The sequence below is a fragment of the Ostrinia nubilalis genome, chromosome 10 (assembly GCF_963855985.1).
Source record: "Ostrinia nubilalis chromosome 10, ilOstNubi1.1, whole genome shotgun sequence".
NCBI classification, from domain to species: Eukaryota; Metazoa; Arthropoda; class Insecta; order Lepidoptera; family Crambidae; genus Ostrinia; species Ostrinia nubilalis.
Window position 1 is genome coordinate 15,312,190 of NC_087097.1, and position 27,601 is coordinate 15,339,790.

Consider the following 27,601-nt stretch of genomic DNA (forward strand, 5'->3'; position numbering starts at 1 on the left):
GTTTTTATAAAGGGAAAACTTATCCATATCGAATGTTATTATTTACTTTTGCAAAAAAACAAGTTCCCTAGCTTTGTCACATTACATTCACATTTATTTTGATTAATAAAATATTAAAATGGAATTTGTCGAACTTGAATTCCGAGTCTCGTGAAGTAACTTCACTGCTCTCGCGCGTCGGTTCTACACGCCAGAGCTGTGGAGCCCACGCTGTAGATACAAGTTGTAGATAGCTTTATACTGATTGTGTTATTCGGTTTGCGCATGTACCGTCAGCAGCACACGTAGGTTAAAAACAAATATTTGTGTTGCGGCCGTGTGTTATTATGCAGCTACCTAAAACGGGGCACGTGCACTACAGCAAACCACCTTTCGATATGTTGCTCAAGTTATTCACACCACACCGTGTTTAAAGAAAAATAACTATTCATATTTTCCTACTAAAATGAAGATAGCCTGTACATTTATCTTTCATTACTCATATCAGCATTCTAGGAGACGCATTTAGCGCAAAGAAAATATTAAAATCGAATTGAATGACGCATACGTAGTGCTGTTGTTATGTTACGTATTAAAAATATTTGGTCACTTTTGATGATGACTGTACAACAAACCTATCCAATCGGGAATAAATCGATGCTTCGCTTTTGACTGGGGTTCACGGACAGGTCAATATCAAAGAAATAACAACTGGAATTTATTTTCAGCTTTTGTTGAGAAGGTGGACTGTAGAGCGTAAGTTTGAAAATACGTCGCAACTCGTATCGGTGGTGTATGGAATGTACTTTCATACTAGACTGTTACTGTAAATCTTAAAACATGTCATGTAGATAAAATATTTGTACAAGGGATGCTGATAAAAAGCCCAGAATCATTATCAAAATCCATTCAGCCGTTTACAAAAGCTGCAATGTAACAGTTACATTAAGAATGATTTGTCTGATGATGCACTAAAAGGCTTAGTATTATAACTTTTATGCTAGGTACAACATTTATAAAAATTTTGCTGTGGTAATGCACTCTGGCTATTATGATAGATAGATAAATGAAATGATAAAATGCAGTAATATAAATTAAGTGTTTATTACAGACATTTTATGCAGGTGTCCTGATCAAATGAAAAACAAATGATCTAATCTAACAGCCATATAATCAATAACAGAATTTACACTTTGTACATCTTCACAGATGATGTTCAGCCATGTTCATATTGTTCATTCTTGAATTACAAGTAAATTAAATCAGAACTAGATACTAAGCTGACCCTTCATGTCTTGGACCAACTGCAAATTATGGCTTAAAGTTACTGCAATTTATTACTTCACTGTTCAGATTTGGTGCAAGAAACAGTTGGTCCGAGACATTATTTGAGATGCTGGAGCCCTAATTGTAAAGTTTATTCATAGACATCTTCTTTGTCGGCTATGTACTGGATAATGTCTCGTGGTCTGACAAGCCTCTCTGCATCACCATCAGGAATTTCAAAGCCAAACTCATCCTCCATTGCCATGATGACCTCCACATGGTCTAAGGAGTCCAGACCAAGGTCAGTCATGAAGTGAGAGTCCACTGAGAGCTGAAAAACATATAAAATGTTAATAAAATAAATTAAAACCATGTATGTATAACTAAATAAGTGAGAGGCGCAAACAGAAAACGGTAGAGATACAACTACAAAATATGTAACAGTGCGCTACCTTATCAGGATTAACTTTGTCATAAAGTTGCAGGACAAGGAGCACCCTACTTTTAATAAGCTCTAAGGAGAGCGGGGGGCCGCCACTGTAGTTGCGGATACCGATTTTCTGGGTCTGAAACAAAATTTGAAAAGTAAATCTAATGTATGTACCTGTCGACCACATAGCTTGTCGTAAGCCTTGCACACTTTCATGACTCGGTCCTCTATTTGCTGCGGTGAAAGCTTAGGCGCCCCAGAGTATTGTTGTATTCGCTGACACTGTACCTAAACAGTTTTTATGCTGTACATATTTGTTATGCAACACTTTGAGGTTATAACAATAATACAATTAATTTCAGGTTTTATATATCTTTCTTCAGTAAAACACCACCTTCTGATTGTGGCTAAAGTGAGGATTATGCATGAAACACTAAGGTATTTCCGAAAATCACATTGTATTGATTGATAAAAACCCTTACCTCATTTTGCAGATGAAGGGAATTTTGGGCTTTAGCCAAAGTTATGGCTGTACGGAATTTTTGTTGAAGGGCTACAGTTGATAGCCGGCATACCACCGGTGTTCTATAGGAGGTGGATTTTCGTAATAATCCACTAAAAGCACTTCGAACTAAATTCGCAGCAGCCATTTTTCAGACTTCAAATAAAAACCATAGACAAACTATTTGCAACAGTCAGTCAGTCAACAACAGATAAACACTGAAAATCGATTACGATTACAGGCGGTAACGTTATTTTTCAGTCATGTGTTCTCCGCTTTATGTTCTTTGTCTTTGACACGCAGTCCGTCATCTGTCAAATTTGACAATTCCAATCATTGTTTTTGTGTGGGACGTGGGGAGATATGGATTTACGGTTTTTTCAGAATTAAATAAATTGTAAAATGGGCAATGCTGACACAAAACTTAATTTTAGGAAGGCGGTAGTGCAGCTAACGTCTAAGTCACAGGTATGGGCATATAAACAGGTAAAATTAGTTCAATTTAGTCAAGTTTGTGTACCACTGATGATTCTGTTTTCCCAGGCGATTGACGCAGCAGATGACACCTTTTGGGATCAGTTCTGGTCGGAGAGCGTGACCAACGTGCAGGATGTGTTCGCGCTGGTGCCAGGAGCCGAGATCCGCGCGCTGCGTGAGGAGTCGCCGAACAATCTGGCGACCCTGGTGTATAAGGCTGTGGAGAAGCTCGTGAAGACTGTGGACAGCAGCTGTAGGACACAAAGAGAACAGCAGACAGGTAACCAACTTAATTTAAAATAAAAAATAGTAAAAATAATTGTAGTGCTGATCTCCTGATGATAAACAATTTTATTTGTGTTATTGATTATTTAGTGTTTCCAATTAGAATCTTAATGAAACAAAGCTAATAAGCAATTTAAAAAATAATTAGCTAATTAAGAAGTTGCTATGTGTATTGTGCAGTATCCACCAATTATTTGAATTAAAACAGGATCAATAAATATTCATTCTTGTGTAATACAGCTTAGCACAGCACCTAAGAATGTGAACTGTGGAATGTACCAATCTCCTTAAGAGGTAATTTAAGATTTGTAGTTTCTGTACTAAATATCATTAGTCAACCAATTTGAGTCCTTACAGACTTCACAAAAATCTACTGTTTTACAGTCTCTCTGAATAACTGAATAAAGTAAAATGGAGAATTTTGCCCTAATATTGTTGCTATTAAATAAAATGTTGGTCTAATTAAGAGCAGAGGTGGAATTGTGTAAAGCAATTGTAATCATTTGACATTTCATAACGTACAATTATTCTGTCAAACGCTTTGTTTAACTGACTTTATCGTACGTTATGAACTGTCAAATGATTACGATTGCTTTACACAATTCCACCTCAGATTAGTTAAATGATTGATAAAAAATTAATAAATCTTTATTTGCAAGCTATGGTATTCTCTTGTTAATCAAACCTCTATTTCTCAGCTTTGAACTGTGCGCGGCTCCTGACACGAGTGTTGCCATACATGCTAGAAGAGCCGGACTGGCAGGGCTTCTTCTGGTCCTCGTTGCCAGCTGCGGCGGAGAACGAACAGTCCATCCCCTTGGCTCAGTCACTCATCAACGCTATATGTGTTAGTACCTACATAAACTGATTTCTACTTAACTATGCAATTTGTTTATTTGCTCACTAAGTGTACATTACTGGTCTTATCTTAGGTGCTTATAACTTAGTTACCTAAGTTAAGGTATTGCAAATTATATTTTTTGTGGGCTAAAAAACTGAACTCCGACAATCGTTACTTCGACATTACGTTACTCCGACACTACTGAATATCGACATGACTTTACTTCGACACTACACTACTCAGACAAAGGCGAACGCGAGTAACGTAATGTCGAAGAAACGTTTGTCGGAGTTTACTTAGGTAGCCTTTGTTGTGATTCTTACTCATTATTAATGGTTTGAAAAAGTCCCTATAAGATTGTCAAGTTAAACTTGCTAAGAGTGAATTTGAACTTTGAAGAATATCGTTTTAATCCTTTTTGATTACAATGCACCCTCCTCCCTATTTTTAAAATAACTGTCCTCTCCCTTTGTAATCTGGATGAGATTTTTTACTGTTTCATCACCATGATGTCCATCCAACTTAACTATTGATTGTAATTACTATTTGAAATCTTAAAAAGTTTATGTGGTGATGATTTGTGATATTTTTTGTTATTATCAGGATCTCCTGTTCTGCCCAGACTTCACAGTGGTGAGCACCAAGCGGTCCGGCCCGGTGAGTATTGATTCTATGATAACTATTAATCTTATCACTCACTTGTTTCCCTCTGTTTTATTAAAAAGATAACAAATGTATAAATACAGATTGTTTTGTAACTTCCTCTCTCAAAATATTGATAACTGGCCTTGATGTGTTATATGACCAATTCTAAGTGTAACCTGTGGTGTAACTTCTATTTTTTTTAGTCATTTTATTATTATTTAATTATTATTTTGTTCAATATTTGTTTTGAGGCTAGGTTAGATAGAATAGAATAGAAAGTATTTCAAAACAAGTTTCATTTACAGTTTATCACAGATACAAAAAGCATAAGAGACAAAAAGGTCTATGACTCAGTGTTTGCAGGAGACCCACAAACCCTGTTATTCTGCCATAGCCAAGATATACATAAACGCACCTATTGTAACCAGGGTTACTCCGAAAAACGCTATCCGAAGTTTCAAATGTTTCCCTCACTCTCACGCAAATCGAGGTGTACCATGAGCGACGGTGACAGACAAACCTGAAACTACGTAGGTACTACCCGTTCGCGCTAAGTTTGCTGGTCCTTGGAAAGCGCGTCTCCTCCTCCAACCGCTATAGTTAGTAATTAAACGCAATTAATGTGTCTTATTTTACGCAAATACACAATTTTTATCAAAAATAATAAATAAAAAATATTTGAAATATAGTTTGTTAAAGTTATAGACGCTTCCCTTCGAGTGACGTCATATCGCCAGCGGCAAACTTATCGCGAACGGATAGTAGTGACGTGTTTCATTTTTCGCAGTGACAGCGCCTACCGTTTAGTGACCGCCATTTTGCTTACAAGGGCTTTCAAGCGATTTTCTCCGCCAAACGCACCCATTGTAACCAGGGTTACTCCGAAAAACCCTATCCGAAGTTTCGAATGTCGCCATCACTCTCACGCAAAGCGAGATGTACCATGAGCGACGGTGACAGATAGGTTTCAAGTGATAACCACGGTTACTTGTACTGCAACCGGAGTAGTATTGCTGCGTCATAGCAGTACCTCTTGCCCTTTGTGTATCCACGGAGGACCAGCGTAGTGGTGTTCCTTACGACACCTCGACATAATGCTGAGAGGATACCGTTTCGGTGACACGCACATTACCTACTTTATTTAGATTTATAAGATTTTAAACTTTCGCGTTCCATTTCAACTAAAATAGTAAGACACGGGTCTTAACGCGACGTTTATTAATGAATTACAGTATGTACTCACGGCTTGACGTTTCGGCTGCGATGCTGCAGCCGTGGTCACAAACTTATTAATAAACGTCGCGTTAAGACCCGTGTCTTACTATTTTAGTTTTGTTATAATTTTCTTGATAATGTTTTGTGTCGCTGAAAAAACATTTCATTTTCGTACCAGGAGCGCGCCGAAGAACTTTCCTCGCTAGACAGCTGCGAATACATTTGGGCGGGCGGCGTGGGCTTCGCGCGCTCGCCGCCACGCGTGCCCGCGCACGAAGCGGCTCGCACTGAACTGCTGCGGCTGCTACTTACCTGCTGCAGCGAGACCGTCTACCAGCCCGCCAGCAGGGCCGCCACGCACCATAACAAGTGGATCGCGTGAGTACACACGTCTATATATACATATACAGGGTGTTAGGTAAATGGGTATATGAGCCGACACTAGCCCATGTTAACATGGTCATATAAATGGTATGGTGAAGTCAGAAAATTGATATCATCATTTTAATTTTTTAAATTTTCATACAAAATAAATTTTTAAATTCCGATTTCTATGAAAATTAAAATAATTAAAATGAAGATATCAATTTTCTGACTTCACCATACCATTTATACAGGGTGGAAACGATAAGTGATCTCATTCGATTATTTCTAAACTACACAAGATATCGACAAACTGATTACTGATCCTGAAAGTGTTTCACGAGCTCTTTCAAACGATATCAGTAATAGGTTACAGAATTAACTGGATCTATCCAAAAATTCAATGTTTTCAGCCTCCATACTAAATGTATGCCACTCTATGCTAGCCTCACAATTTTTTTTTTTCATTTTAAATAATAAACACTTAAAATTAACTCGTAAATTGCATTCTTATTTAAAATTGTTCATGTAAAACATTGGCTTTAGGCTTTATTTGCTATAATATTATCAAGACATGAGTGCCATGACTGTGGTAGTAGTAATTGTATGGAAGTTGGAAACATTGAATTTTCGGATAGATTCAGTTTATTTTATAACTTATTATTGGTACCATTAGATAGAGCTCGTGAAGCACTTTCAGGATCAGTAACCAGTTTTTCGATATCTTGTATAGTTTTTAATATCATGTGGTTTTACTAAATGTATGGAGACTGGAAACATTGAATTTTCAGATAGATCCAGTTTATTTTGTAACCTATTATTGGTACCGTTGGATAGAGCTCGTGAAGCACTTTCAGGATCAGTAACTAGTTTTTGGATATCTTGTATAGTTTAGAAATAATCGAGTGAGATCACTTATCGTTTCCACCCTGTATGCCCATGTTAACATGGGCTAGTGTCGGCTCATATACCCATTTACCTAACACCCTGTATATGGATTACTAATGTTTGGCCAAAAAACGTTTCCCAAATTATCACATCGCAAACAACGTTTCGCAAATTTTCATTTGGCAAATTCTCATTTGGCAAAACAACTTATAGCAAACTTTTAATTCGCAAATGCCGTTTTTGGCATATTGTTGTTTAGCAAATTATTGTTTGGCAAAGTATGTTTTGGCAAATGTTTCATTTGGCAAAAATATTTCACGATACACTATTTACAAAATAATTTGATTGGTGCATAGAATGGAATACAAATTAACTTGTGGTTATTAATTTGTTTAGTGGGTAGTTAATATAAAATTTGTTCTAAATTAATTTTCATATTTCATTCTTTTTATCGAAATTTCCAAATGATTCATTAACAATAGAGGTGATTCTAGCGCTCGGCGGCCGCTGCCGCGGCACGCTTCGCTCGCCTTCGCGCGTTAAGGGTCACTGTTCTAACCTAACCTAACCTACTATTTTATGCAATACCTACTTTCTGCAACCATACTGTTTTCTGCAATCTCTTTGTTTTACATAAAATTCTTGTGAAAACCATGATCATCTGCCTTATGGTTTGATTTGTGGGTAACGCTGGGTGAAGTATGTGAAGTGCAATTTGACCAAACAAATTATTTGGGATATAATATTTGGCAAAATAAAACATTTGCTATATAAACATTTGCCAAGTAATATTTGGCCAAATGATAATTTGACCAAATGAATTAGTTGCGAAAAGTACAGTTGCTAAAAGTTCATTTGGAAAATGAAACTTTGGCGATAAGTTGTTTGCGAAGTGAAATTTGGTGAAAAGTAATTTGGCCAAACGGAAGGATACCCCTGTATATACTCCCAAGCCGCTTTCGGCTACGGTAACTGCGACAAAATTCCATTAGTCCGCAATAAGAGGGCTACCACGCTGGGCTGCCCTATCATGTGCCCTCACATGGCTACAGTAGCCAATCTTGTTGGTAAACGTGCGCGAACAATGCCGACACGTTAGAACAACGCTGATGTAGTTGTAGGTGATAGCCGCTGCTGGTCTGGCTTTAGGAGCATCGCGCTTTGAGTCAAGATCAGATTTCCGCTGCTCTTCGAAGTCGTTAACTTTTTTCCGCACCAGGCGCCTCCACTCCAGGCGGTGGCTAGCAGTTTTTTCCCACTTTAGGGGCAAATGTCTGCGGCATTGAGGCGTGCCTGATGCGTCGGCAGCTTCGTTGGTGCGGTCACGTCTGGCGTATGGCTGACGAGAGGGTCGCGAAACGAATTTTCTTTTCTCCAGGTACTTCGACGGGCAGACCGTCTACCGGCCGCCAGCAGGGCCGCCACGCACCATAACAAGTGGACCGCGTGAGTACACACGAGCTGCTGCAGCCAGACCGTCTACCGGCCGGCAGCAGGGCCGCCACGCACCATAACAAGTGGACCGCGTGAGTACACACGAGCTGCTGCAGCCAGACCGTCTACCGGCCGCCAGCAGGGCCGCCACGCACCATAACAAGTGGACCGCGTGAGTACACACGAGCTGCTGCAGCCAGACCGTCTACCGGCCGCCAGCAGGGCCGCCACGCACCATAACAAGTGGACCGCGTGAGTACACACGAGCTGCTGCAGCCAGACCGTCTACCGGCCGCCAGCAGGGCCGCCACGCACCATAACAAGTGGACCGCGTGAGTACACACGAGCTGCTGCAGCCAGACCGTCTACCGGCCGCCAGCAGGGCCGCCACGCACCATAACAAGTGGACCGCGTGAGTACACACGAGCTGCTGCAGCCAGACCGTCTACCGGGCCGCCAGCAGGGCCGCCACGCACCATAACAAGTGGACCGCGTGAGTACACACGAGCTGCTGCAGCCAGACCGTCTACCGGCCGCCAGCAGGGCCGCCACGCACCATAACAAGTGGACCGCGTGAGTACACACGAGCTGCTGCAGCCAGACCGTCTACCGGGCCGCCAGCAGGGCCGCCACGCACCATAACAAGTGGACCGCGTGAGTACACACGAGCTGCTGCAGCCAGACCGTCTACCGGCCGCCAGCAGGGCCGCCACGCACCATAACAAGTGGACCGCGTGAGTACACACGAGCTGCTGCAGCCAGACCGTCTACCGGCCGGCAGCAGGGCCGCCACGCACCATAACAAGTGGACCGCGTGAGTACACACGAGCTGCTGCAGCCAGACCGTCTACCGGCCGCCAGCAGGGCCGCCACGCACCATAACAAGTGGACCGCGTGAGTACACACGAGCTGCTGCAGCCAGACCGTCTACCGGCCGCCAGCAGGGCCGCCACGCACCATAACAAGTGGACCGCGTGAGTACACACGAGCTGCTGCAGCCAGACCGTCTACCGGCCGCCAGCAGGGCCGCCACGCACCATAACAAGTGGACCGCGTGAGTACACACGAGCTGCTGCAGCCAGACCGTCTACCGGCCGCCAGCAGGGCCGCCACGCACCATAACAAGTGGACCGCGTGAGTACACACGAGCTGCTGCAGCCAGACCGTCTACCGGCCGGCAGCAGGGCCGCCACGCACCATAACAAGTGGATCGCGTGAGTCTTTTGTTCCTTAGTCAGGTCCACACAGGACGATCCATACCTTACTTGTGAATCCACAGCTCATTGGATCGAGATTCGTATGCCTAAGGCTACGTTTCCCAGAGATGCGAGGATGCGGAGCGAGGGATGTGTTTGTAAAGAACCAATAGAATCGCTTCATTTACCGAGGAGGTATTGAAGAGAATAGAAGATTTGCGGCGAAGCACATTTCTACCAAAGCGACGAAAGAGAAAAGATGAGACAAGAGATCTTTTCTCTTCTCTGTTTGATCCATTTTCACCAAAAACTGAGCGGAAAAGAGACGTGCACCCGATGCATCATCCGGTGTCATCATCAATTGAAGTTCTATTTGCTTCCAAGATACACTCTTTACTCTTTGCCCTTACATGTCATTTTAAGCTAATGTATCCACCATCTTCTAATAAAAGTTGTGCTTTTCTTAAGGCTATGTAACTTGGCGTATAAATTGCAACATTTTGTTGCAGCTACCTCACGAGTCCCGAGAATCGTCACGCGCTGCCGCTGTTCACATCGCTTCTGAACACAGTGTGTGCCTACGACCCGGTGGGGCTCGGCCTGCCCTACAACCACCTTCTGTTCAACGACACCCTGGAACCGCTGGTGGAGGTAGGTCTTACAATGACGTCATCAGTATTATGAACACTGTGCAGGGTTGCATGATTTAAATCAAGTTGATTTAAATCATGATTTAAATCACGATTTTTATTGCATGATTTTTTTAATAAGAATCACTGATTTAAATCAATATACTAAAATGGAATTAATGCAACGCTGGGAGTGCACATTAATCAATTGTAATGTTCAAAACAATGTTAATATTAGGTGTTCAAGTATGAAATAGACGTTCTGTATGGAAAATTAGAAAAAAATAAAATTGATACTTGTAAAAAGATATTCGTGTTTTTGTAATGAAAACAGACACCACTTAGGACGAGCTGTTTTTGACGAGTTTTTTCTTGTTTCAGTAAAAATATGACATACCATTTTACATAATTTAACTTTTTTGGCTTGTTCCCAGTACTATACCTCAATTGTACCTAAATAAACATGTTTTCCGCATGAAAAACTAAGGCAATGATTGCAAAATCGAATAAAAATCAAAAAAATCAATATAAATCAAATAAATCACGATTTATTCAAAAAAATCTGATTTTTTTGATTAAAATTAAAAAATCATGATTTTTTTCCACCCTGACACGGTGTAGTGTAAAGCTTCGGCCAAACCAACGCGTGTAGCTCGCCTCGGCGATGGCGATGACGATCACTGCGCGTGCATAGCTCGCCGCAACCAATGACAGGACGCGTTAATGTGAACTCATCGCTACATAATTCATACACAAAATCTGATCGCCATCGCGTACGCAAGCTGCACGCATTGGTTTGGCCGAACCTTAAGAAAGCAAATAACAAGCCCCCTTACTATTAAAACTTACACGCTCGTTGAACAGTGTTTTAAAGTGACGTTTAGTATGGAAATGTCATTTTAAAACAGTGTCTAACAACTGTGTAACTTTTTATTAGTAAGGGGGAAGGTATTTAAAAGCACATTGGTGTAATATTAAAATTATGAAAATCACACTCGTGTTTTAATTTATTTACAGGTAGCACTACAAATCCTAATAGTGACTTTGGACCATGACACAAGCAACACACTCAATGAAGAAACTGATGAAGTAAGTTATTACTTATTATGCAAAACATCTGACCCTCTATTTACATTATCAATTTACTTAAACATCTTCAAAGGGCGTGCCCTTTTTTTCCCACTCTTCTGTGTCAATGTTATATCAATCTGTATAAAAAATTACCAGTAACAACTGGTATTTTTTTGAATTGAGAAGACTATTGAGAGAGTAATAACTTTAACAAATAGTAAGGGACAAATATAATGGTAGGTAATATTTAGGCACATTATTGCCCATATATTTGTCCCATACCTACTTGTAAATGTTAAACTTAGCATTTATCGTGACATGGTTTGTCTTCCGTGGACACCCTTGTTGGCATTGTGTGTTCTGTAGAGAACAAAGATGATTGAATTTCTTCCGCCACTTCTCAGCACCAGTCCATATTATGCTGTCCGGAAGTGGTGGTAGATGGTAGGGCAAAGCTATATTTGGAATGTAGGGCCCAAGTAAAGTACTGAATAAGATCTTTGACTTTGAGAAGTCCCTTTTTGACTGACAATATCAATCACCCGCAGAGCTTGCCAGACAACCTGTTCATCAACTACCTCTCGCGCATCCACCGCGACGAAGACTTCCAGTTCCTCCTCCGCGGCGTGACGAGACTCCTCAACAACCCGCTGGCACAGACCTACCTGCCCAACTCCGCCAAGAAGGTCAGCCTGCACCAGGAGCTACTGGTGTTGTTCTGGAAGATGTGCGACTATAACAAGGTGCGTGGACTATAACAAGGTGCGTGGACTATTATAAACAAGGTGCGTGGACTATAACAAGGTGCGTGGACTACTGTAACAAGGTGCGTGACTATAAAAAGGCGCGTGGACTACTATAACAAGGTGCGTGGACTACTATAACTCCCAGTTCCTTCTCCGCGGCGTGACGAGGCTCCTCAACAACCCGCTGGCCCAGACCTACCTGCCCAACTCCGCCAAGAAGGTCAGCCTGCACCAGGAGCTACTGGTGCTGTTCTGGAAGATGTGCGACTATAACAAGGTGCGTGGACTATAACAAGGTGCGTGGACTATTATAAACAAGGTGCGTGGACTATAACAAGGTGCGTGGACTACTGTAACAAGGTGCGTGACTATAAAAAGGCGCGTGGACTACTATAACAAGGTGCGTGGACTACTATAACTCCCAGTTCCTTCTCCGCGGCGTGACGAGGCTCCTCAACAACCCGCTGGCCCAGACCTACCTGCCCAACTCCGCCAAGAAGGTCAGCCTGCACCAGGAGCTACTGGTGCTGTTCTGGAAGATGTGCGACTATAACAAGGTACGTGGACTACTATGACAAGGTGCGTGGACTATAACAAGGTGCGTGGACTATAACAAGGTGCGTGGACTACTATAACAAGGTGCGTGGACTACTGTAACAAGGTGCGTGAACTACTATGACAAGGCGCGTGGACTACTGTAACAAGGGGCGTGGACTACTGTAACAAGGTGCGTGGACTATAACAAGGTGCGTGGACTACCATAACAAGGTGCGTGGACTATAACAAGGTGCGTGGACTACCATAACAAGGTGCGTGGACTACCATAACAAGGTGCGTGGACTATAAAAAGGTGCGTGGACTATAACAAGGTGCGTGGACTACTATAACAAGGTGCGTGGACTACTGTAACAAGGTGCGTGGACTACTGTAACAAGGTGCGTGGACTACTATAACAAGGTGCGTGGACTACTGTAACAAGGTGCGTGGACTACTGTAACAAGGTGCGTGGACTACTATAACAAGGTGCGTGGACTACTGTAACAAGGTGCGTGGACTACTATAACAAGGTGCGTGGACTACTGTAACAAGGTGCGTGGACTACTATAACTCCCAGTTCCTTCTCCGCGGCGTGACGAGGCTCCTCAACAACCCGCTGGCCCAGACCTACCTGCCCAACTCCGCCAAGAAGGTCAGCCTGCACCAGGAGCTACTGGTGCTGTTCTGGAAGATGTGCGACTATAACAAGGTGCGTGGACTACAATACTTGTAAACACTATCTAAAATGTCAGCCACAGGACGTCCACTGCTGAACATAGGTATCCCCCAATGATTTCCATATTACCCTTCTTGCGGACCTTTGAAGTGGTCGGTCCACCTAAAAATTCTAAAAGGCTACTCCCAAAAACGTTAACCGAATGTTGCCATCCCTCTCACGCAAAGCGAGATGCCAGTATGACGACGGTGACAGATAGAATCGAAACTACGTAAACGGCGGAGTATACGTATCTGCTGGTGACTGCTTACGCTGTTAACTGGACGAAGATAGTAAGAGAATTTGGCAGTGTGTCAATATCTGCCGATTCTGTCAGTTCCCTTATGTAGTTCCATTCTCAATCACGTATGTATGATGTATGTATTATAAATAGTATTTGTTGCTTCAGAAATTCATGTACTACGTGCTGAAGAGCAGCGATGTCCTCGAAGTACTGGTGCCGATCCTCTACCACCTCAACGATTCGCGCGCGGACCAATGTAAGTGCGAAATATGCATATAAAATACTTACAGACGATGATTATGAAGAATATAATGTGATGAGACTAAACTGATGCATTGTACCTTTTTGCAAATACTAAATTGACAGTTAAAAGGGACGTCATTAGGGCACTCAGAAACCATTGATTTCTATAGTAACGTAGTCTAGTCTAATTTAACACTTTTGAAGTGCTTTATTCTGGCTTGTTATTGACGCAATGTTGCTTCTTTGTGTTTTTGTTATTTTTATTTTTTTTAACATCCTTTATTCATATTTTTTCCAACAACAATGTATTTTTTGGCAAAAACTTACCACTGCAAGAAAGGATTTTTTCCTGGCGGCTTGGTGACTGGAATTGAACCGCCACCGGTGCAGACAGAGAAGATGGTGAATTGTCTGCACGTGGAAAAAGAGGTTGTCCGGCTTGCAGAAATTTATATAAGTTACCGTTCCTTGTGTGAAATTAGAAAATGTAAATAAAACAGCTCCCTCTCAATTGACACAATTTATTTTTATCTCGTATACTCGTATATAGTTAACAATTACGATATTATAATAACTACTGTAATAGTGCCAATCTCAAGGGATTCAGGGTCGTTAATTAGGTTCGGTTTGGTGAATATTATTGCCACTACAAATTTCTTAAAACTCAGCCTAAATATTAAAAGACTCTAATAGTTAAGATAACTGCGCGAAGTCAGGTCGGAAAGACTCCTACTTGAAGGATGGAAAAGTGGGTACCTTGGAAGCCATGCGGTTATAAGCCGTTACCCTGAACGTTCCTCTCTTCTTCCGGGGTCCAACGGGTCTCACACACTTTTAGGTTACAAGCAGCGTCCTCCACGGCCTCAAGCGCGCAGTGCCAGATGAAGCTCTTGCGTCTCCTCGACAGGAAAGCGTTCAAACTCTTGCAGAGACAGAGGTTTGATGACAAGGAGGAAATGCGAAGAGATCAGCAGTTTAGAAAGGAGAAATAATTTATACCAAATGATGAGAAATCAATATGAAATATTGAAATATCTAAAATGTCTATAAAAATAGTGTAAAATATGAAATATCAAAATGTAAAATATGAAATTATGAAATCCCGCATCTGAAACGAAAAACACGAGTGTCAGGATCACATGTGGAACGTGGCATTAGGTTATGAAAAAAACCGCAATGGGAAAGAAATACTTACGAAGACTGTTCGCTAATTTAAGCTTCACTCGCAGTCTTCAGCATTTTTGTAATTACAAATTGGCATTTTTGTAATTTTTGTGGGCTGGAAGACGTAGCGTGGGCAGGCCTCCTACTAGGTGGACCGACGATCTGGTAAAGGTCGCGGGAAGAGCCTGGATGCGGGCAGCGCAGGACCGTTCATTGTGGAAAACCTTGGGGGAGGCCTTTGTCCAGCAGTGGACGTCATTTGGCTGAAAAGAAGAAGAAGAAGAATGTAATTTTATAAAAAGGAAAACCTGTCATTGGCTATAGTATCAGTCTCTTATAACTAACATTTTCAATGTATCGCTGTTGGTTTCTATAAATAAATAAAAAATTTAAACCGGCAGGCAGTGGTGACTGAGTTTGTTGCGGCGCTTCTTCTCAGCACTTGCCAAATGTTTGTCTCGAAGCGCTGGTAGGGTAAAAAAGAATGAGACATGTATAGGCTCCTTAAGGCGCTACCTCGTAAAAGTTTTCGGCCGACTGAATGCCTCGCACACAGAGGGATAGAAATATGATTTCTCAGTGCGAGGAAAGGGACAGCAATAGCGCGCGCGGCGCGGAATAAAATAACGTAAGCGACAAAAATCGGAAATCATGTATTTATTGAAAAACCAAACACTATTTAAAGAAAATAACTCGACCAGTACTTACAATATGTTATTACCTTACCAATATACAAAATTTGGTATTGAAATATTAGCCTATCTGCTTATAAAACGAAAAACCGAGTAATAGAAGGGTCATCTTTGGATTTTTTTTCTATCGAGAAAATTGTTTCCATTCATGTTTCGGCTTCGACCAGACACTAGATTTATTAGTCAACTATGACATATTTCAAAATAAGAACATAAGTAATAAGAAAAGTACGATTAAAACTAATTCTGCGCTTCTTTAAAACGCCCAATATTTGCAAGGCATCACCTTAAGAGCATTTGACGATTTGCAAGTACTAATTTAATTAGTCTAAACAAATAAAGATAATTTTGATTTTGATTTCATTTTGTTTGTTTCATACAGCTCGCGTGGGCCTAATGCACATCGGCGTATTCATCCTTCTTCTCCTATCCGGGGAGCGCAACTTCGGAGTGCGTCTCAACAAACCCTACGCAGCCGCTGTGCCCATGGACATCCCGGTGTTCACGGGCTCCCACGCGGACTTACTGGTCGTGGTGTTCCACAAGGTGGTCACCACGGGCCACCAGCGCCTGCAGCCGCTGTTCGACTGCCTGCTCACCATCCTGGTCAACGGTCAGTGTCCCCTGCTGTCGCTACAGTCCCGCGCCCGTGAGTCCCGGTGTCCCCGGCTGGTGCTGGTGTCCACAAGGTGGTCACCACGGGCCACCAGCGCCTGCAGCCGCTGTTCGACTGCCTGCTCACCATCCTGGTCAACGGTCAGTGTCCCCTGCTGTCGCTACAGTCCCGCGCCCGTGAGTCCCGGTGTCCCCGGCTGGTGCTGGTGTCCACAAGGTGGTCACCACGGGCCACCAGCGCCTGCAGCCGCTGTTCGACTGCCTGCTCACCATCCTGGTCAACGGTCAGTGTCCCCTGCTGTCGCTACAGTCCCGCGCCCGTGAGTCCCGGTGTCCCCGGCTGGTGCTGGTGTCCACAAGGTGGTCACCACGGGCCACCAGCGCCTGCAGCCGCTGTTCGACTGCCTGCTCACCATCCTGGTCAACGGTCAGTGTCCCCTGCTGTCGCTACAGTCCCGCGCCCGTGAGTCCCGGTGTCCCCGGCTGGTGCTGGTGTCCACAAGGTGGTCACCACGGGCCACCAGCGCCTGCAGCCGCTGTTCGACTGCCTGCTCACCATCCTGGTCAACGGTCAGTGTCCCCTGCTGTCGCTACAGTCCCGCGCCCGTGAGTCCCGGTGTCCCCGGCTGGTGCTGGTGTCCACAAGGTGGTCACCACGGGCCACCAGCGCCTGCAGCCGCTGTTCGACTGCCTGCTCACCATCCTGGTCAACGGTCAGTGTCCCCTGCTGTCGCTACAGTCCCGCGCCCGTGAGTCCCGGTGTCCCCGGCTGGTGCTGGTGTCCACAAGGTGGTCACCACGGGCCACCAGCGCCTGCAGCCGCTGTTCGACTGCCTGCTCACCATCCTGGTCAACGGTCAGTGTCCCCTGCTGTCGCTACAGTCCCGCGCCCGTGAGTCCCGGTGTCCCCGGCTGGTGCTGGTGTCCACAAGGTGGTCACCACGGGCCACCAGCGCCTGCAGCCGCTGTTCGACTGCCTGCTCACCATCCTGGTCAACGGTCAGTGTCCCCTGCTGTCGCTACAGTCCCGCGCCCGTGAGTCCCGGTGTCCCCGGCTGGTGCTGGTGTCCACAAGGTGGTCACAACGGGCTACCAACGGCTGTATTAAATAAAATATTGTAAAAAAATAAGTTTCTTCTGAGCCTCTCTGGTCGGAGGCCGGCGGCATTTTGCCAGCCCTGCTAACCTATAGTTACGCCACTGGACGAGGCATACCCACTAAAAAGACCACGGTGCTATATCATTCGCCATAAGTGGAAGGGAACTGTAGGATCTGGATAAAATCTCTATGAAAAACAACTAATTTATCAAACCTCTCTTGCTTAACTTCCTTAGGCCCGGTTTCCACCAAGGTGGAGCGGAAAGGAGCAGAGCGGAAAAGTGTCGGGAAGTATATAACAGTCCGACACTCCTTCTTATTTCTATAGATCTTGACAGCGGCGGTGGAGTGGCGCGAAACGGAGCTAAGAGGAGAAGTGGAAATAATGATATCTGATTGGTTGTTCAAAACACTTGCATTGTTCCGCTTTGGTGGAAACCGGGCCTTATTGTCCCGTGCATGTATGCTAATCGGTAACTTTCTCATTCCAGTGTCCCCGTACCTCAAGACGCTGTCCATGGTGGCGTCCACCAAACTCCTGCACCTTCTGGAAGCGTTCAGCACGCCGTGGTTCCTGTTCTCGCGGCCGCACCACCACCACTTGGTTTTCTTCCTACTGGAGATGTTCAACAACATGGTGCAGTACCAGTTTGATGGTCAGTTGCTTTTGTTATTAGAACATTTTTGATCTTTATCAATTTTGACGCAAACGGTCTGTTCTGATAAATATGTAGGGGTTCTCGTAGATAACATTTGCGTTTAGTTTGAGTGAACTTAAATTAGAGATGAAGATTGTTGATCCTTAATAGAAACAGAATTGATACCATGAAAACGTTTTGTGCAAATTGATATATGCCCTTGCTGAACCTTCTCGTAAAGTTCTGTGTAACTGACAGAATGATTCAGATTCTTACTTCAGCAACGTAGTGAAGTGAATAACATCCATGATGTTTATTAAAATCGCCTCACTGTCCCTATCTGTGTTCGCAATAGAGGCGTATTACATTATTTGTATGACGTCATTGACGTTCTGTTTGTATGAGAAGAAACTCGAATCCGTCATAGGTTTTGCAATGGTGTTTTCACACTACCGACGTTTTCATTTATGTGACGTCACTTTCTCGATAGTTATTTTTGTGACGTCATAATTCAAATATTTTTTTTATAGCAAGGCGGGGTTGCACCATCTTACTTTAACTTTGACAACGTCAAAAATCTGTCAAACTCCATACAAAAACACCGGTTATCGTTGTAGTTACGGTCAAAGTTGGGTCGGCAACTCAGCCTAACTGTTTACGTCAGTACGTTACCGATGTTTTCATTTGTTTGACGTCACTGGTTCCGTGGTGGTCTTAGGGAGAAGCCCACGGTACGGTGCGGGTGTTTATGTCAGTACGTTACCGATATTTTCATTTGTTTGACGTCGCTGGTTCCGTGGTGGTCTTAGGAAGAAGCCACACGCACGCCGGAACGCACCGTCTGGCATATCATTGATTTTTATATGCAGGACCACCACCGCACCGTGTGGCTTCTCCCTTACGCTACCGGTATTATCATTGCGACGTCACTGCCATTCTGTTTCGTTATTCACCAGGCAACTCGAACCTGGTGTACACGATCATCCGCAAGCGCGCGGTGTTCCACAGCCTGGCCAACTTGCCTCAGGAGCACGCCGCCATCGCGCGCTCGCTGGCCGCCGGGAAGGGCCGATCCTTCTCCGCCGCCAAGCCCGAGCTGCCCAGGTAACGAAATGGATTCCTACTATTAAAATTATAGGCCGGTAGATCTATTCTCATAAATAAAACACTGGATACTTAACTTTCACATTATATTGCCTCATTTTAAGTACAATTCATCAGTTAGCATAAAAGCGCGCGGACGTCTCCGCGCGCGTCCTTCTATTCTGACGTTTCTAGTGTGACATTGACATTACTACGTCAATTTCACACAGATTCTGACTCATTGGCTATAACGATACCGATGTTTAACGTTTAGATTAAACGCAAGTTCATCGCCATTAACCCAAAGAAGAACGTTTAGATTTTTCTTAATTAACGCTATGAAGTCATTAACTGAAATGTTGTTGTGGCGTCCAACTTTCTCGAAGGACCTCCGTTAAAACTCGCACAGGCGCCCGTGGTTCAGTATCGAAAATTGGTATAAACATCGCACGCGGGTACTGGCGACTGGTACCACCCACCTGCTCACGTTTTCATGCATAATAGACGGGCTCAGGCCGTGGGAACCCGCTCCGTGCACTCGTGTAAGTTTTGAAAGAGGGTCTCTTTTAAAGTTTGAGCAGTTATTGATTAATGGCTTGTGCGTTTGAAGTTCTGCATTGACAACAGAGACGACCATTTTAAATGACTTATTTTTTATAATTAATTATGTAAAAGATTGTATTTCACATTAATAAAGAAAAAACTTGCATTGCCTTAACGCTTATGATCCTTCGAGTTAAATATTTTTGATGACAGAATGCACGAAAAGAATCTGTAACCGACTAATATCCATCCACCCGAAAAATCTCGCTGGTAAAAACTATTTGGTAATCCTCTTTGAAATGAGTGGTAATTGACGTTCACATAATATGGGCAGGTCGCGCAGCGCGGAGTCGGTGTCGGAGGCGGTGATGGAGGGCTCCCGGCCCGCGCAGCCCGCCGAGCCCGGCACGCTCAACCCCACGCTCGCCGAGACGCCAGGTAACGCTCGCCGAGACGCCAGGTAACGCTCGCCGAGACGCCAGGTAACGCTCGCCGAGACGCCAGGTAACGCTCGCCGAGACGCCAGGTAACGCTCGCCGAGACGCCAGGTAACGCTCGCCGAGACGCCAGGTAACGCTCGCCGAGACGCCAGGTAACGCTCGCCGAGACGCCAGGTAACGCTCGCCGAGACGCCAGGTAACACTCGCCGAGACGCCAGGTAACGCTTGCCGAGACGCCAGGTAACACTCGCCGAGACGCCAGGTAACGCTTGCCGAGACGCCAGGTAACGCTCGCCGAGACGCCAGGTAACGCTCGCCGAGACGCCGGGTAACGCTCGCCGAGACGCCAGGTAACGCTCGCCGAGACGCCAGGTAACGCTCGCCGAGACGCCAGGTAACGCTCGCCGAGACGCCAGGTAACGCTCGCCGAGACGCCAGGTAAGGCCTCAGCCTCGAGTTCAGCGGGCAGCGGGGCGGGAGCGGCGGCGGCGCGGTAGCGGCAGGATCTTATGCGTGAAATCAAATAGACCGGTTCTCGAAAACAGCGGCGCCGGAGCGGGCAACGAGCGGGCAGCGCACTCCTTCTTTTGCCCACAATAAATCGAGCGTTAGGAATAAATTTGAATCGAAATAAAATTGTCGCCGTTGTTCAGACATTTCGTTTGCGAATAAAAACAAATATCTCGACAACACAACCCCGAACACAACACTTCGCCGCTAAAGCGCCACGCGTGCTGCCCGCTTGTTTCGAGAACGGGTCTGCGTTGCCCGCCCCGCTCCCGCGCCGCCGCCGCTCCCGCCCCGCTGCCCGCTAAACTCGAGGCTGAGGCCTTACACTCGCCACAGCTCCCTCGCAGCTCGCGCAGCGCGGGTCGGTGTCGGAGGCGGTGGAGGCACGTCAACCCCACGCTCGCCGAGACGCCAGGTGACACTCGCCACAGCTCCCTCGGCAGCGCGGGTCGGTGTCGGAGGCGGTGGAGGCACGTCAACCCCACGCTCGCCGAGACGCCAGGTGACACTCGCCACAGCTCCCTCGGCAGCGCGGGTCGGTGTCGGAGGCGGTGGAGGCACGTCAACCCCACGCTCGCCGAGACGCCAGGTGACACTCGCCACAGCTCCCTCGGCAGCGCGGGTCGGTGTCGGAGGCGGTGGAGGCACGTCAACCCCACGCTCGCCGAGACGCCAGGTGACACTCGCCACAGCTCCCTCGGCAGCGCGGGTCGGTGTCGGAGGCGGTGGAGGCACGTCAACCCCACGCTCGCCGAGACGCCAGGTAACCTCACAGGCTGTCCACGTAAACACCGTGACGACTTATGTAGGTACTATGGGCTACGGTTCTAGCTACCAATATCCGGTCATGTTGTATTGTTCTATTCCAAAGAATCACCATTTGATGAGAGCGAGAGAAAAACGGAAATGAGTAGCTGGAAAGATCACTGGGCAACTAACTATGAAAACTATACTTCTCCCGCAGTTTATAAAAACAAAAGATACACAAAATGAAATATGTATTAACACTCAATAATTTAGAACTACTTTAATTTCTGTAGGAAATATTTCGAAAACGGGTCAGATTATGCCCAAGGACCTTTATTTATAATATTCATTATAGCCTGACCAGGAACATAAAAACCCTCGCCATGTTGCGGAAAACTAATGGTACTAATTTCTTTTAATGGCAACAGTAACTAAAAACTTCATTGTCATGTCACCTTGCATGTCAGTCTATTGGTGTCAAAGTGTAAACAAACTTTATTTTAAATGTGCGCAATTGATTTTGTGAATTAAATTGCTAAAATCTTTTTATAGTCGTGAAAGAAAAGTGGTTTACAATGTGTTAAAGTATTTGTCGAAGAGAAATACTAAGGGTTCGGACAATATTTTCATTGAATAATGTTTCCGACAAAGGTTGTCAAATTGACTGACATGTTTATCGCATAGCACAGTCCACTATGAAAATTAGCTGTGGTTTGTTTCAACTACCTATTTTAAAAATTTTTGTCACTTTCTAAGTGTTGAATTTTATGGAATTGGGAAAGAAGTACCGAGTTTGAAGCGTTCATGAGCAAACATTGCAGTTGAATATGCAAGTTCTGAATTTGATTATTGATGAATAATAAAATAAATCCTACTAGCTCGATTGATGGTTTCATTTAATTTATTTAAACCAGGTTACCTATAATAATATTTTTTCATTAATTTATGAAAATATCAAATTAGCCCGTAATCACAAAGGCTATACATGACAAATTGTGACTTTGTACGGGAGTATTTTCATCTCTCGTCCCCACCGCTGCAACTTTTGTGTACTGTGTAGCCAGGCTTGACTGCCAATAACAACCTAACCAGTGAAGGTCAAGTTTGTCCCGGGGGAAAGTTAAATTACCATTGGACCCGCAACGAAATTACAGAAGAACATAGGAGGAGTTCGAAGTTAAGGTTCGACTTCCCTCCAGTTCCCTCCTTATACTTGAGTTTGTAAACATACATCTACAAGTGGAATTTCAATATATTTGTGTATTATTCTATGTTTATTACCCTCTTTATTAATATACTAGCGGCCGCCCGCGACTTCGTACGCGTGGATCCCGTTACGTTATAAAAGGAACTCCCGTGCAAGACACATGTAGTTTATGGGATTTCGTGATGAGTCAGTGAGTCAATCAGTGACCTTTCGCTTTTGTAGATATTAATAAGATTATCTTTATAATTAAGATTGATTTGTAGCTGTATTTTTACTAAATAAGTGGTATTCTATGTACTGTAACTGTACCTATTAATAAATAAATAAATAATGTATTTTTTGCGACCCACAGCGATAGCAGCCATGACGGAACGCGAGTCGGCGCACCCCGCGCCGCCGCCTGAAGGCACGCAGCTGCTACCGCGCCGCAGCGGAGACGGACAAGACTTAGCAGCAACTACGCCTGAACCGGAGAATGATAAGGACAACGACGACGAAGACAACGAGCGGGTGAGCTACTATAGACTAAGCTCCAGCCCCCCACAGCCATAGCCAAGCTACGGGCAAGCAAGACCTAGCAGCGACTTCACCCGAGCCGGAGAATGATAAGGACAACGACGATGAAGACAACGAGCGGGTGAGTTGTAGACCTATCACTAACCACCAGCCCGCCACAGCTATATCCAAGCCACGGGCAAAACCTTCCAGACAGATAATGAAAATGATGATACTGAGCGGGTGAGTCGATAGGAACTCTTTTTAATCCTGTGACGTCACATCCTGCGCCTGCGCCGCCGCCTGAAGGCACGCAGCTGCTGCCGCGCCGCAGCGGGGACGGACAAGACTTAGCAGCGACCACACCCGAGCCAGACAACGATAAGGACAACGACGATGATGATACTGAACGGATAAGTCATTATGGAACTTTTATTGAACTCACTGTAGTGATAGCGGAGTAGCGGCGATGGACAAGACCTGGCGGCAACTACACTTGAGCCGGAAAACGATAAAGACAACGACGATGATGATACCGAGCGGGTGAGTTGTTGTGAAGTTCCAGCCCCTACAGACATAGTGACGAGCCGCAGCGGTGACGGGCAAGACCTTGCAGCTACTACGCCTCAGCCAGAAAATGACAAAAACAATGAAGACGAAGACACCAAGCGGATGAGTCGATAGCAACACTTCTTACGCCGCCCGAGGGCACGCAGCTGCTGCCGCGCCGCAGCGGGGACGGACAAGACCTAGCAGCGACTACGCCTGAGCCAGACAACGATAAGGACAACGACGATGAAGGTGATAGTGAGCGGGTGAGTTATTGTTGAATTCCAGCCCCTACAGACATAATAGTCACAAGCCGCAGCGGCGACGGGCAAGACCTCGCAGCCACCACGCCTGAGCCGGAGAATGATGACGATGGTACTGAATTTAGAGTTCCAGCCCCTAAAGCCATAGCGAGGAACCGTAGAGGTGGCAAACAAGACCTTGCAGATACTACACTCGAGCCTGAGAAAGATAATGACGATGATACTGAACGGGTGAGTCGATAGGAACTCTTCTTAGACCTGTGACGTCACGCCAGAGGGCACGCAGCTGCCGCGCCGCAGCGGAGACGAACAAGACTTAGCAGCGACTACGCCTGAGCCGGAGAATGATAAAGACAACGATGACGAAGACACCAAGCGGGTGAGTTCTCAACGAATCTCAAAGTATTCGTTCGTTCGTTTCAGCCAAATGACGTCCACTGCTGGACAAAGGCCTCCTCCAAGGGTTTCCACAATGCACGGTCCTGCGCTGCCCGCATCCAGGCTCTTCCCGCGACCTTTACGAGATCGTCGGTCCACCTAGTAGGAGGCCTGCCCACGCTACGTCTTCCAGCCCGTGGTCGCCACTCGAGGACTTTTCTGCCCCAACGGCCATCGTCTCTACGAGCTATGTGCCCCGCCCACTGCCACTTGGTTTTAGCAATTCTGCGAGCTATGTCGGTCACTTTGGTTCTCCTGCGGATCTCCTCATTTCTGATTCGATCACGAAAAGTGAATTTACACGCGGGACAGTGCGGTTAGTAAGTGACACATTACATTGTTAAATGTTCTAACCTTTAGCTCCAACGACAAAACCGATTGGCTTGTTGGCCATTATTAACGTACGGATAGGAATGTTGGTACCAACGCCAACCTCAATCACTGCATTATGAATCTAATTATTTTTTCATCATCATCATTCATGTCAGCCATAGGACATCCATTGCTGAACATAGGCCTCCCCTCAATGATTTCCACAATGACCGGTTGACAGCGGCCTGCATCCAGCGCCTTCCTGCTGCCTTTATGAGGTCGTCGGTCCACCTTGTGGATGGACATCCCACGCTGCGCTTTCCGGTACGTGGCCTCCACTCCAGAACCTACGTACTATATGCCCTGCCCATTGCCACTTCCTTACTTCGATACCTTTAAATAATTTTTTAAACTAAAAAGTTCTTATAATATCTGATTACAGAGAGACAGCATAAGAAAAAACAGCACCGGCTCCGTCAAGTCGTCGTCCGAAGCGAACGCTTGGCGGCCCAGCAGCGCGTGGGTGGCGAGCTGGCGCGCCAAGCTGCCGCTGCAGACCATCATGCGCCTGCTGCAGGTGCTGGTGCCGCAGGTCGAGAAGATCTGCATCGACAAGTGAGTGCTGTCTTACCACCGTTACATTAGGCCACGATTACGTCACAAAATAGGAGCAGAAGACGGAGCACGGACATGACACGAGCGAAATGTCAAAAGTGTGCTGGTGCCGCAGGTCGAAAAGATGTGCATCGACAAGTGAGTGCTCATTACCACCGTCAGACCACTAACGTCATAAACTAGGAACAGAAGACGGAGCACGGATATGACACGCGCGAAGTGTCCACCAGTCTAAACCAGTGCGAGCGCGAATGCCGCTCGAGACACGCGTCTGTGTGCGTAAGCAACATTAAGTACATACAGGTGATTGTCTTTTGTTTCTAGCTGTTTTGTGCTAACATCTATTGAGCGTCATCATCTCGCTAGCGCCTGCGCAGCGTACTTGAAAAAATCGAACTGCCTAAGATGAGAATCGAACCTACAGCTTCTCGCTGGCCGGGTGACTGCTCTTCCATCCGAGCTACTTAGACACTGGATGAACCCGTCGTTTTCAAGTGTAATACGCTATTAGGGCCAGCGTTTATTTCATCAACGTGGGGCAGTACAACCCGATGCGAGGTGAAGGTGTTAAAACTGCGCTTGACACTAAGACAGAATCGAACTTCAACGCCTGAAGAAATGACTACGCTCCCCGGGGCTCCTGTAGGGTAAGAAGGATGTGTTACTTGTTCGAAAAAAACGAGCCCGCGCCGCTTCAAAAATGTTCAGCTGCTGGCAAGATGACAGCGACGCTCCTTAGGCCATTAGAGACAGCACCGGCTCCGTCAAGTCGTCCTCCGAAGCGAACGCTTGGCGGCCCAGCAGCGCGTGGGTGGCGAGCTGGCGCGCCAAGCTGCCGCTGCAGACCATCATGCGCCTGCTGCAGGTGCTGGTGCCGCAGGTCGAGAAGATCTGCATCGACAAGTGAGTGCTGTCTTACCACCGTTACATTAGGCCACAAGTACGTCACGAAATAGGAGCAGAAGACGGACATGAAACGCGCGAAGTGTCCACCAGTCTAAACTAGTGCGAGCACGAATACTGTCCGCTCGAGACACGCGTAAGTGTTACGTGGCTACGTCCCCGCGTGCACCCCGAACGTAACGACGAATAAACGCGCCAGTGCGCTGCTAAAGCCCGATCTGTGAGCACGTAGAATTTTGACCAATGACCCCAAGCTACCCATCCTTATCGCTCGCGCGTAATTATGTTGCTGTCGCGCTCGCACACTCACTGCGGGCGCCCGTCGCTCAGTCGCAGACCAGACTATAGCCAGCTTGAGTTTTACTCGTGTCTAGGGCACCTACTCCCCAAGTATGTACTTAAAAGTTGTGACGAGAATGAAGTACATACAGGTGATTTTCTTCTGTTACTGTTTTGTGCTAGCCTCTTTTGAGCAACGTCTCGCCAGCGCAGCGTCGACGACAGACGACTACGCAAATGCTGAGCGATTGTCAAGAAACTAACGCAACAGCGAGGTAAGGTGTTAAGACGGCGCTTAACGTTAAGACAGAGTCGAACTGCGCAGGCGCTGAAGAAATGACTACGCTCCCCGGAGCTCCTTAGGGTAAGAAGGATGCGTTACTTGTTCGAAAAAAACGAGCCCGCGCCGCGTCTCAAAATGATCAGGCGCTGGCAAGATGACAGCGGCGCTCCTTAGGGCCCTTAGGAACAGCACCGGCTCCGTGAAGTCGTCCTTCGAAGCGAACGCTTGGCGGCCCAGCAGCGCGTGGGTGGCGAGCTGGCGCGCCAAGCTGCCGCTGCAGACCATCATGCGCCTGCTGCAGGTGCTGGTGCCGCAGGTCGAGAAGATCTGCATCGACAAGTGAGTGCTGTCTTACCACCGTTAGATTAGACCACCATTATGTCACATAATAGGAACAGAAGACGGAGCACAGACATAACACGAGCGAAATGTCGAAAGTGTGTTGGTGCCGCAGTTTGAGAAGATCTGCATCGACAAGTGAGTGGTCCCTTACGACCGTCAGACCCTACAGTAATGTCACGAAATAGGATCAGAAGACGGAGCACGGTCATGACATGCACGAAGTGACAACCAGTCTAAACCAGTGCGAGCGCGAATGCCGCTCGAGACACGCGTCTGCGTGCGTAAGCAAAATTAAGTACATACAGGTGACTGTCTTTTGTTTCTAGCTGTTTTGTGCTAACGTCTTTTGAGCATCGTTTCGCCAGCGCCTGCGCAGCGTACTTGAAAAAATCGAACTGCCTAAGATGAGAATCGAACCTACGGCTTCTCGCTGGCCGGGTGACTGCTCTTCCATCCGAGCTACTTAGACACTGGATGAACCCGTCGTTTTCAAGTGTAATACGCTGTTAGGGCCAGCGTTTGTTTCATCAATGTGGGGCAGTACAACCCGATGCGAGGTGAAGGTGTTAAGACGGCGCTTGACGCTAAGACAGAGTCGAACTGCGCAGGCGCTGAAGAAATGACTACGCTCCCCGAGAGATCCCGCAGTGTAAGAAGGATGTGTTACTTGTTCGTAAA

The 27,601-nt window shown here is 45.9% G+C and overlaps 2 protein-coding genes across 4 annotated transcripts in view; one reads left to right on the forward strand and one right to left on the reverse strand.

The window, feature by feature from the left end:
• Positions 1-1,171: 1,171 nt before the first annotated feature.
• LOC135075622 (acyl carrier protein, mitochondrial) lies at positions 1,172-2,363 on the reverse strand. Of its 3 annotated transcripts, XM_063970035.1 has the most exons (4): positions 2,158-2,363; positions 1,850-1,963; positions 1,698-1,811; positions 1,305-1,576 (listed from the first exon to the last, which is right to left on the reverse strand). In XM_063970035.1, exons 1-4 carry the CDS (start codon positions 2,323-2,325, stop codon positions 1,397-1,399), a joined length of 576 nt encoding a protein of 191 aa, XP_063826105.1. In that variant the 5' UTR covers positions 2,326-2,363; the 3' UTR covers positions 1,305-1,396. The 3 variants fall into 3 exon arrangements, with proteins under 3 accessions (XP_063826104.1, XP_063826102.1, XP_063826105.1); XM_063970034.1 differs by lacking the exon at positions 1,850-1,963 and having other exon boundaries at positions 1,172-1,576; XM_063970032.1 differs by lacking the exon at positions 1,698-1,811 and having other exon boundaries at positions 1,209-1,576.
• A 157-nt stretch (positions 2,364-2,520) lies between these two features.
• Positions 2,521-27,601, forward strand: part of LOC135075470 (protein HID1) — a 28,875-nt gene continuing 3,794 nt past the window's right edge. The window contains exons 1-22 of the mRNA XM_063969909.1: positions 2,521-2,645; positions 2,721-2,934; positions 3,638-3,786; positions 4,384-4,437; positions 5,819-6,018; positions 10,031-10,172; positions 11,168-11,239; positions 11,770-11,964; positions 12,113-12,244; positions 12,393-12,524; positions 13,082-13,213; positions 13,629-13,719; positions 15,945-16,175; positions 17,768-17,932; positions 18,871-19,018; positions 19,875-20,000; positions 20,838-21,253; positions 22,797-22,954; positions 25,300-25,419; positions 25,856-26,019; positions 26,756-26,920; positions 27,434-27,572. Of these exons, the coding sequence (XP_063825979.1) occupies positions 2,580-2,645; positions 2,721-2,934; positions 3,638-3,786; positions 4,384-4,437; positions 5,819-6,018; positions 10,031-10,172; positions 11,168-11,239; positions 11,770-11,964; positions 12,113-12,244; positions 12,393-12,524; positions 13,082-13,213; positions 13,629-13,719; positions 15,945-16,175; positions 17,768-17,932; positions 18,871-19,018; positions 19,875-20,000; positions 20,838-21,253; positions 22,797-22,954; positions 25,300-25,419; positions 25,856-26,019; positions 26,756-26,920; positions 27,434-27,572 (3,411 nt within the window). The 5' untranslated portion in view covers positions 2,521-2,579. The remainder of the gene's footprint in view (positions 2,646-2,720; positions 2,935-3,637; positions 3,787-4,383; positions 4,438-5,818; positions 6,019-10,030; positions 10,173-11,167; positions 11,240-11,769; positions 11,965-12,112; positions 12,245-12,392; positions 12,525-13,081; positions 13,214-13,628; positions 13,720-15,944; positions 16,176-17,767; positions 17,933-18,870; positions 19,019-19,874; positions 20,001-20,837; positions 21,254-22,796; positions 22,955-25,299; positions 25,420-25,855; positions 26,020-26,755; positions 26,921-27,433; positions 27,573-27,601) is intronic.